General features: G+C 44.2%; 1 protein-coding gene across 1 annotated transcript in view; it reads left to right on the top strand.

The window, feature by feature from the left end:
- The first annotated feature begins 4400 nt into the window (after nucleotides 1–4400).
- Nucleotides 4401–11427, top strand: part of LOC128373842 (protein shisa-7-like) — a 16815-nt gene continuing 9788 nt past the window's right edge. Inside the window, 3 exon segments of the mRNA XM_053334038.1 lie at nucleotides 4401–4816; nucleotides 8456–8698; nucleotides 10685–10801. Coding sequence (XP_053190013.1) covers nucleotides 4401–4816; nucleotides 8456–8698; nucleotides 10685–10801 — 776 coding nt within the window.

Genomic DNA, 11427 nt, shown 5'->3' with positions numbered 1-11427 from the left:
GGTTGCTATGGTTACAAGGGCTGGATCTCGAGGACATTGGTCAATAAACCTGTCAATCAGGACGTAGCCACGCCCTAATGCATACCCTGCTTTATCGTCACATATAAAATCAGGGAGGCCAAAATGTCCCAAATGAACATCATACTGCATTGAAGAAGGCTTTAAACTAGCGATTGAGACCATAAACACATTTTGAAAACGTTTACTGAGGTTAGAAATCAAGTGAGAAGTTGGTGAATTCTCCATTGACTTGTATAGAGACGGTCGCCCCCTGGCGGCCTTTTGATAGAATGCAGCTCTAAGTTACTTCCTGGTTGGCCTCATTTCAGAGGACCAGAACTCCCCGCCTGTGTAAAAACTCATGTATAATTCACATTTACATTTGTCCCTCCCCTTCTGTTGAGCCAAGATGGCGACTGTTGAGGGCAGGAAGTTACCATAGTTACACACTCCATCAGGTTACTCACAGTGCTGCATTTTCCCATATTTCTCACTTATGCATTCAAAATATTAAGAAGTATGTGATTTGAGACACAGCAACAGGAAAGTTTGACGATTATCGTATTGACGCTGTTTACTGTGATATTATAACCTTTGTGTCGTCCGCCCAGGTCAAATTGACCCCGTCTGTTTTGACTGTTCCTTCTTTCCTTCCTTCCTCTCTCATTCCTCCCTCCCTTCTTTCCTTCCTCCATCCCCCTTTCTTCCTTCTTTCCTTCATTCCTTCTTTCTTTCCTTCCTCCCTAAACTCTTTTCCTCCCTCCCTCCTTCTTTCCTTCCCTCCCTCCTTCATTTCTTCTTTCCTTTCCTTCCACCCTTCCTTCTTTCCTCCCCTCTACCTTCCTCCCTTCGTTCTTCCCTCTGTCCTGCTTTCCTCTGTCCTTCTTTCTTTCCTTCCTCCCTTCCTCTTTTCCTTTCTCCATCCCTCCCTCCTTCCTTCTTCCGTCCCTCACTCCCTCCCTCCTTCCTTCCTTCCTTCCTTATTTCCTCCGTCCTTCCTTCCTTTCCTTTCTCCCTTCCTTCTTTCCTTTCCTCCCTTCCTTCCTTCCTTGCCTCCTTCCTTCCTCCCTCCTTTCCCACCTTCTTCCTCCCTTTCTTCCTTGACTCGAGGACAACAGGAGGGTTAATATTGGTAGCATGAATATTTCCTTGTACTGAACACTGTGCAGCACATCTATACCTATCCAAATCTATCCAAGTATTTAACTCTGTGAGCTCAGTGAACGTTGCTGACCTTTTTCTCCTGAATCTAAACTCTCTAAACTTTCTGCATGTTGTGCTCTTCTCTTGCAGTGTGAAAAACAGTGAACGAGCAGACGTGGATCTGTAAGAGAAAACAAAGAAACAGAGAAGAAGAAGAAGAAGAAGAAGAAGAAGGTGGAAGTTACTCGTCCCTGTAATCACGTGGAGACCTCCTGGGATATTTTCTCAGCTGCTTTCCAAAGCCGAGGCTCCCCCTTCTCCCTGCTCCTCGCTCCTCGCTCCTCACTCCTCACTCCTCGTCCTCTGATATTTATTGAGATCTCAAGTCCTCGTCCCCTTACTCTCGTCTGCTGTTTTGTTCCAAGCAAAACCAAAACCAGGTGCCAAACTGACTGTGTCAAAGAGAAGAAGCAAAAAAAAAACAAACAACCTAATCTAACATCAACAAAAAATCATCATATACAGAGTTTTATTTAGTCATACAGCTTTGAATACCAGATTTAGATCCGACTTTATTTCTATTCTCTTCAACATCTCTAACATCTCATTCAATCCCATTTAATCTCAAACACATTCATCGGTAAAAACTTTATATCCATCGTCTTCGCTCAGTGTTTGCGTCGTCGCTGCTCTTAACGCTAAAAAAAACTGAGACGAACGACCAGTGCATTATTGGTTCAAAGTGCTTTATATAAAACAGATCCTCCTCCAGCTGATGGGAGGCGTGTGGTAAAGCAGTGATAACTCGCCGACGCCGTCCGTGCTCTTGACGCCATATGAACTTTTTTTTTTTTTTTTTTTTTTAAAGGCTTCAAGCAAGGACGGCGTTTTGATTGACAGGCGACTTCAGCTACATCTATCCTGCTGCTGCTGCTGCTGCTGCTGCTGCTATCTCTAAAGGCTCGGAGATACACCGTCGTCTCAGTCCGCGCTGTGAAACACTGTTGACACTTTGCCTATCTCCTTCTTCCAGTTGCTTATGTGAGAGAGAGAGAGAGAGAGAGAGAGACTTAACTCTTTGCCGTCTTCTGTTTCTTCCACACGTGGCGCTCGATTACGCTATAAACGCCCCCCCCCCCCCCTTTATCTAATCCCAGAGACCTCTTTGACCTTTTTATTTTTGTGCATTCTTCCTTTTTATTCCTACAAACAAACAAACATGCAATTTAAAACCTTTCACTGTACATTTTTTGTGTGTGGAAGGAGATCAAGTTTATAACCTTAAAGCCATACTGAACACCAGCCATATATATATATATATATATATAGCTACACGAATCTTTTACCTTTCCACATTTAAAGAAAAAAAAACAAAAAAACACCTCGCTACGTTTAAAAGACTCCTTCATCGAAGTGAGCACACATTCAGGGACTCAATGAGGAAACTGCTAAAGAGAAGAACCCTAAATTTAATAGATGAAGAAGAAGAACAGCTTTGTACGCTCCCACTTTTTTCTACCTGAGTCTGCGGTGTTTGAAGCGTGGCAGTGAGTTTCCCATCGTCTTCGTCTTCGTCGTCTTCTTCGTCATCGTCATCATCGTCGTCCCGTGTTCCTCTGTGTTGACGGATGAATCCGGACATTTTCATGTCTGTTCTGTGGGCAGAACCTCGCTGCCCTGCTAGAACCGGGCCCAAGCCCTCCTTCGTTCTCTTCTGTTGGGCCAAGTTAAATTCAGAGCAAAGACACTCACACAAGGGTATCGAGCGCACATAGATCCTCTTCTTTTTTTCTATCGTTCTCTTTTTTCTTTTCTGTAATTTCGTCACCCTTTTTTTCCCCCCTCTCGCTATTTATCACTCTTTTGTGAATGCCTTGACATACTCATTTATTGAACTGATCTCTGTCCTCGAGCTGTTTCTTAAATATTTTATGCTGCTCACTGCTGTCGTTTAGCAGCACGTTTATTACTCTGACTCACTGTTTCACAACCCTCTAAATCTCCCTCCTTTCATTTTTTAAAACCAAAATCTCAATCTCGCATATTGACCTTTATAGACTCTGAAAAAAAATGTTCAGTCCTTCTTTCTTAGAGGGGAGAATTTATTCATTGTGAGTGTTGATGCAAGAGAAACATCATTTTTAAGTCACAGCTTGTGCCAAATTTAGACTGACTGACTTCTCATCAGCTTGTTCACCAAAAAAAAAAAAAGAAAAGAAAGAAAGAAAGAAAAGCTGAAATCTTTTAAAAGCTGCCAGGACTGTTGTTTACAGACACGAGACACACTGAGCTCGAATATTTGATTTGATATATTAAAAAAATACACACTTACACTTTTTTTTCCATTTATGGTTTTTACACATCATTTATTCACACAGGACAAAAACAGAAGTGCCAAACTCAAAACTAGAACTACATCCAGCATCTGTTCATCTGTTAAAAGCTCATCAGACGTGAAATATAAAAGTTTACATACAAACGCTAAATGTTTACAGACTTACATTTTCCATTCTAGTTTCTTACGTGAATCGTACATTTTCGTGCCATAAACGACTCCCGGAAAAACTCTTCAGCAGGAGAGATATATATATAAAAAGATATATGAGGAGTTGACAGTTTTCTCACTCTCATTTTGTTTACACACTGTAAAAAAAAAAAAAAGACTGCCTATTTTAAAAGATTTTTCAATTTTGGCCACTAGACTGTAAAATGTCTCAACTGATAGACCAAAATTAAATCCCCTGCTGCCATAAAAGAAGCTCATATTATTCAATTTATAAGGAGTAAAAACGTTTTAATTCAAATTGATTATTTCAGATCCGCAGTCATTTCACAGGCAGTTTGCATATAGGGCCTAAAAACTCCTTTAAAAAAATAAAAAAGAAGACCTCAATGTTTACAAAAGCTGCTCAACAGAAGGATTTGTACTCAGAGAGAAATGTTTACATGTCGCTGAGAAAGAGTGAAATGCCAAACACACGTTCATGAAACATTGCTTGAATTAAAAGTAGATCTGCATCGTGCAAATATATACGACGACAAGAAGAAGAAGAAGAAGAAGAAGAAGGGACCAGTGCATCAAACTGGAGTAAAAACTTTTCATACCGAAGGATTTTTTAAAAAATATATAAAAGTAGACGCTGAAACTTTGTGATTTTAAAGCCGTTCACGTGATTTCCCCCCTTTTTTTTTCTTCTTCTACGGCTGAAGAACTTTTGTGATAAAAAAAAACAATGAAACCTGCAATTTCAAGAGCGATGTTTTACTCGTCCTTCGTCCTCCTGCTTTTCTCCTGCCTTGCTGTTTCCACGGTAACCGTCACTACGGAGCGACGCGCGGTGGATGGCAACGACGTGAGGGCTCTGACCGGCGGCGGCGGCGGCGGCAGCGGTGGTGGGTCGGCCCCAGCTGGAGCCAAAGCGAGCAGCACCTTGTTCCTCCTGACCGGATACAAGCCGCGGCTGCCTCCGCCGCCCGCCGGGCCCAAAGTGGCGCCAAAAGCGGCGGAGGTGGAGGACGGAGATGACCCGCCGGTGATGGCCGAGCTCCCTCCTAAGCCCCTCCCTCAGACCATGTTGCCAAGGAACATGACGGCCGAAGCCCTGAAGCCCCCCCTCGGTGCGGCTCAGGTGGCTCCGCCTCCCAGACAGCTGGTGGATGTGGACGTGTGCAGGTACGAACTAAAGAAATCACATCCTAGTAGTACCTTCCTTCCTTCCTTCCTTCCCTCTTTCTTTCCTTCACCCTTTCCTTCTTTCCTCTGTCCTTCTTTCCTTCCTTCCTCGTTTTCTTTCTCCCTCCCTCCTTTTCTTCCTTCTTCCTCCCTCCTTTCCTTCCTTCCTTCCCTCTTTCTTTCCTCCACCCTTCCTTCTCTCCTCTGTCCTTCTTTCCTTCCTCTTTTCCTTTCTCCCTCCCTCCCTCCTTCCTTCTTTCCTCCTCCTTTCCTTCCTTCTTTATCCCTTCCTTCCTCCCTCCTTTCCTCCCTTCCCTCCTCCCTCCTTTCCTTCCTTCTTCCTTCCTCTCTCCCTCTTTTCCTTCCTTCTTCATCCCTTCCTTCCTTCCTTCCTTTCCTTTCCTCCCTTCCTTCCTCCCTCCTTTCCTTCCTTCTTCCTCTCTTCCTTCCTTTTTCCCTCCCTCCTTTCCTTCCTTCTTCATCCCTTCCTTCATCCCTCCTTTCCTTCCTTCTTTCCTCCCTCCTACCTTCCTTCCTTCCTTCCTTCCTTCCTTCCTTTCCTTTCCTTTCCTCCCTCCTTTCCGTCCTTCTTCCTCCCTCCTACCTTCCTTCCTTCTTCCTTCCTCCCTCCCTCCCTCCCTCCTTTCCTTCCTTCCTTCCTTCCTTCCTTCCTTCCTTCCTTCCTTCCTTCCCTCTTTCTTTCCTCCACCCTTCCTTCTCTCCTCTGTCCTTCTTTCCTTCCGCTTTTCCTTTCTCCCTCTCTCCCTCCTTTCCTCCCTTCCCTCCTCCCTCCTTTCCTTCCTTCTTCCTTCCTCCCTCCCTCTTTTCCTTCCTTCTTCATCCCTTCCTTCATCCCTTCCTTCCTTCCTTCCTTCCTTCCTTTCCTTTCCTCCCTTCCTTCATCCCTCCTTTCCTTCCTTATTTCCTCCCTCCTACCTTCCTTTCTCCCTCCCTCCTTTCCTTCTTTTTTCATCCCTTCCTTCCTTCCTTCCTTCCTCCTTTCCTTCCTTCTTCATCCCTTACTCCCTCCCTCCTACCTTCCATCCTTCCTTTCTTCCTTCATTCCTCCCTCCTACCTTCCATCCTTCCTTTCTTCCTTCATTCCTCCCTCCTTTCCTTCCTTCTTTCCTCCCTTCCTCCCTCCTTTCCTTCCTTGACTTGAGGACAACAGGAGGGTTAAGGCTCAGCTTCTATAAGCTGAATATTTCTCAGTAGATATGTTGAATATTAAACTACAAGGTAGAAATCTGATCAAATAAATAAATAAAAACAAACAATCTGTGAAAACCACCTCCAACTGAGCTGCTACTTTCAAAAACAATCGAGTATTTGAGCCTGTATCAAAAGAATTCAGTTTATTTTCATTTGTGTAGGACGACAGTCACAGTGGACGGTCATGAAAGTGAGCTGCATCATGATTCTTCATCCTCCTGCAGAGCTCTGATCTCCATCTCACTGAAGCTCATGTTGTGCGCGCTGAGAGGCGTCCGGCTGTTGCTAGGCAACATCTAATCAGCTCTAAATCAGTGTGTGTGTGTGTGTGTGTGTGTGTGTGTGTGCGTGTTGGCGAGCTGCACACTACAGATCCTACCAACAGCCGCTGCTATGTTCAGGCAATCGAAAACACGCAGCGATGACAAAACATGAAGCTCCAAATGTTCATCGATGTTGATTTTAGGACTTGATTTAATATTTTATTGAGTGTTGCTGTTTTATCTGTTAAAATGTTAAAGAGCTCAAGCTGCTCTGCTACAACACCAGCATCAGCAGCCTTTCCTTTATTCATGTGTAGGTTGTTGTTAGTTGACACACCACCAGCACTCTGCAGATAGAAGAGTTAGATAATAGAAACTGTCTTTAATCTGCTCAGGGGTTAATAACATGTGCTTTAGTTTAAATTTAAAGGAGTTAAAATGTGAAAATAAACATATGAATAATTTGCACATGTTCTTTTTTTGTGGATTCAGCATCAAATTTCTGCTTTTAATCCATTTTGAGAGAATATATTAGAGGATTATGGTAAAAATGTCTAAGTGGTGTAACCATAGAAACAGTAAATAGTCAATAAAATACCATATCAACTAGTTTGGCATGATCTTACATTATCACATTACATTGTTCCTTCCTTCCTTCCTTCCTCCCTTCTTTCCTCTGTCCTTCTTTCCTTCCTTCCTTCCTTCCTCCCTTCCTTCCTTCCTCCCTGCTACCGTCCTTACTTCCTTCTTTCCTCTGTCCTGCCTTCCTTTCCTTCCTCTTTCTTCCTTCCTCATTTCCTTCCTTCTTCCTTCCTTCATGCCTTCCTTCCTTTCCATCCTTCCTTCCTTCTTTCCTTCCTCTCTTCCATCCGTCTTCCTCCCTTCCATCCGTCCTTCCTTCTTTTTTCCTTCCATCCTCCCTTCCTCCCTTCCTCCCTTCCTTCCTTTCTTCCTTCCTTCCTTCCTTCCTTCCTTCCATCCTCCCTTCCTCCCTTCCTTCCTTCCTTCCTTCCTTTCTTCCTTCTTCCTTCCTTCCTTCCATCCTCCCTTCCTCCCTTCCTTCCTTCCTTCCTTCCTCCCTTCCTTCCTTGACAGGAGGGTTAAAATAGCAGTCAAGCATAAATAAATGAGACAAATATGAAATGAACACATTAAATAATGAATAAATGAACTTTATTTGCCTCCCGTTCCTTATACACCCAGACCAGGTTTTTCTTTCCTCTGTCCTTCCTTCCTCATTTCCTTCCTTCTTCCTCCTTTCCATCCTTCCTTCCTTCTTTCCTTCTTTCTTCCAGCTTTCCTTCCTTCCTTCATGCCTTCCTTCTTTCCTTCCTCCTTTCCTTCCTTCTTCCTCCCTTCCATCCTTCCTTCCTCCTTTCCCTCTTTCTTCCTCCCTTCCTTCTTCCTTTCCTTCCTTCTTCCTTCCTCCCTCCTTTCCTCTGTCCTTCTTTCCTTCCTCCCTGCTACCGTCCTTACTTCCTTCTTTCCTCTGTCCTTCCTTCTTCCAGCTTTCCTTCCTTCCTTCATGCCTTCCTTCTTTCCTTCCTTCTTCCTCCCTTACTTCCTTCCTTCTTCCAGCTTTCCTTCCTTCCTTCATGCCTTCCTTCTTTCCTTCCTTCCTTCCTTCCTTCCTTCTTTCCTTCCTTCCTCCCTCCCTCCTTTCCTCTGTCCTTCTTTCCTTCCTCCCTGCTACCGTCCTTACTTCCTTCTTTCCTCTGTCCTTCCTTCTTCCTCCCTCCCTTCTATCCGTCCTTCCTTCCTTCCTTCCTTCCTTCCTCTTTTCCTTCTTCTTCCTCGCTTCAATCCTTCCTTACTTCCTTCCGTTCCTCCTTCCTTTCCTCCCTTCCTTCCTCCTTTCCTTCCTTCTTCCTCCCTTCCATCCTTCCTTTCCTCCCTTCCTTCCTCCTTTCCTTCCTTCTTCCTCCCTTCCATCCTTCCTTCCTTCCTTCCTTCCTTCCTCCCTTCCTCCCTTCCTTCCTTGACAAGCATAAATAAAAGAGACAAATATAAAATGAACACATTAAACAATGAATAAATTAACTTACTCCCATCTGCCTCTCGTTCCTTAAACACCCAGATCAGGTTTTTCTGGGACGAATTGCAGACACATTAAGAAACTCTGCATCCTTTGACACATTTTTCTCCCCTCGTGTTTGTTCCTCAGGGGTTATTTTGACGTTATGGGGCACTTTGACAGCACCTTCAACTGCTCCAAGGGCAGCTACATCTACTGCTGCGGCACCTGCCACTACCGCTTCTGCTGCGAGCACCAGAAGAACCGTCTGGACCAGGACTCCTGCAACAACTACATCTCCCCCGTCTGGGCCGACCCGCAGGTCACCGTCACCGTGCCGACGGGGAGCAAGCCTGACCCAGATTTCGAGACGCTCCAGCAGCAGAACAGCAGGTCAGAGTCTAGACTTAAAAAAGCAGGAAATTAAGCCGTTAAAGGTTGTTTTGTCAGCGTAAAAGCGTTTCACACCCGTTATCTCTCAGCTTTGCTTCGTCATGATCCGGCTTGAGATGTTTTTATTTGAAAGAGGAAGGGGAAAATCTTTATTTCACCATTTCCCTAAACTGATTATACATTTTTCTCATGTACAGTTGAATTTCAGGCATATTCAGACTGTAGCTCCCCGTTTTTAATGTTGAAACAACCCAATTTTAGCTGTGGCGAGAGCAGAAGTAGTAATCAATCATGAAGATGTTAATGTTCTCTATCGCCATGGTGAAATAACATCTTAATATTGTAAATTACTTGGTTAAATGTCTTAAAATCACACACTCTTGTTTGCCTGATGTTTAGTATTTGCATAAAACTGTATAAAAAAAATGGACGTAACATCCGTGACGTCACCCATTGGTTTGTGGACTGCTGCTCGGAAGCCAATAGTTTCGAATCTAGGCAGCGCCATCTTGAAAATTTCAGGTGCATGCTGGGAAACCCCCCCCCCTCCCCCCGGATTCTACTTATATGGGCATGAGCAGCCATGGGCGGAGCGGGGAGGTTGCTATGGTTGCGAGGGCTGGATCTCGAGGACATTGGGCAATCAACCTGTCAATCAGGACATCGCCACGCCCTAATGCATACCCTGCTTTATCATCAAATATAAAATCAGGGAGGCCAAAATGTCCCAAATGAACATCATACTGCATTGAAGAAGGCTTTAAACTAGCGATTGAGACCATAAACACATTTTGAAAACGTTTACTGAGGTTAGAAATCAAGTGAGAAGTTGGTGAATTCTCCATTGACTTGTATAGAGACGGTCGCCCCCTGGTGGCCTTTTGATAGAATGCAGTTCTAAGTTACTTCCTGGTTGGCTTCATTTCAGAGGACCAGAACTCCTCGCCTCGAGTATTTGTTATGTTTTGTGATACTGCATTGATTTTTTCCCTGTTTTGCTATAAGGTATGAATATATCAGTCAAAGAAATACAGTAAATGATGCTTAGGAGTGGATTATACTCTCACTAAACCCTAAAATCACCTACAAAAAGACCCCCCCCCCCCCACTACAGATTAATGGACTGTTCCATCATTGGATGAGGCGCATTCATAAAACTCCTCCTGAAGGTTTTCTGCTTTACTGTCGTTGCCCCTGAAACAACAAGCAGGACCACCGTTACTAACATGTTCCTGTCACATCCGCTCAGACAAACACGAGTGATGATAATGTAAAAAAAAAAAACTGCATTCAAGGAAGAAGGAGAGTCGACTAGCAGCCTGTAAGGAAAGGAAGAGAGAGAATAAAGAGAATACTGCAATATAGAAATACTCCATTATAAATTAAAAGGATGGAAGGGAGGGAGGAAGAAGGAAGGAAAAGAGGCAGGGAGGAAGGAAGGAAGAAAAGGAGGGAGGAAGGAAGGAGGCAGGGAAGAAGGAAGGAAGAAAAGGAGGGAAGAAGGAAGAAGAGAAGGAAGAAAGGAAGGAAAGGAGGGAGGAAGAAAGGGAGGAAGGAAAGGAAGGACGGAGGAAAGGAGGAAGGAAAAAAGGAAAGGGAGTGATGGAGAAAGGAAAAGAGGAAGGGAGGAAGGTAGCGGGATGAAAGAAAGAGAGAAGGAGGGAGGGAGGGAGGAAAAAAAGGAAGGAAAGAAGGAAGGAAGGAAGGAAGAAAGGGGGATGGAGGAAGGAAAAAAGGAAGGGAGGAAAGAGAGAGGAAGGAAAGAGAGAAGGAGGGAGGAAGGACAGACAGAAGGAAAAGGAAGGCAAGAATTAAGGGAGGACAGAAGGAACAGTCGAACCAGATGGGGTCAATTTGACCCGGGAGGACGACAGGAAGCTTAAAGCACTTATATAGAAACATTTTCCATCAGAGAAAGGGTGGAATAAAACACTGAAATATCTCTAAGTCATCCTGATGTCTGATGTAATTCTCTCCTGAACGCAGCACGGCCTATGTGATCGGAGGGGTGATCTCCTTCACGCTGGTGGTGGCCGTGGGTGTGAGGATCGCCTTCAGCAAGGTGGCACGCCGACCCCGAAACAGGGACATCAACATGCCCAGGTGAGACCGGAGGACGGAGTCTGTCGGCTTTAATAAAACGTCCTCACGCTGCTGTGTTTACACGCTAACACCAAAATGAGACTGGATATCCACTGCTGCCTTCATCTAGCTTTCATTTAATGGCTTTTTAGGCTTTTAGATAAAGGTTGCAATCATATAATGCAGCATCTAATAAAAAGATGGAAGGACGGATGGACAGAAGGAAGGAAGAAAGGAAAGAAAGAAGGAAAGAAAGAAAGAAAAGGGATTAGGAAGGTAAGGAAGGAGGGAAGGAAAGACAAAAGGAAGGAAGGAAGGAAGGAAGGAGAAGAAGATGAAGAAAAGATGGAAGGAAGGATGGAAGGATGGAGGGAAGGAAACAAAGACGGAAAGAAGTAAGAAAGGAAAAAAATACAAGGAAGGAAGGAAGGAAGGAAGGAAGGATGGAGGGAAGGAAACAAAGACGGAAAGAAGTAAGAAAGGAAAAGAATACAAGGAAGGAAGGAAGGAAGGAAGGAAGGATGGAGGGAAGGAAACAAAGACGGAAAGAAGTAAGAAAGGAAAAGAATACAAGAAAGGAAGGAAGGAAGGAAGGATGGAGGGAAGGAAACAAAGACGGAAAGAAGTAAGAAAGGAAAAGAATACAA

Source organism: Scomber japonicus, chromosome 15 (genome assembly GCF_027409825.1).
Source record: "Scomber japonicus isolate fScoJap1 chromosome 15, fScoJap1.pri, whole genome shotgun sequence".
NCBI classification, from domain to species: domain Eukaryota; kingdom Metazoa; phylum Chordata; class Actinopteri; order Scombriformes; family Scombridae; genus Scomber; species Scomber japonicus.
Note: the sequence above shows the minus strand (reverse complement) of the source record. Positions and strands in the feature narration are given on the sequence as shown.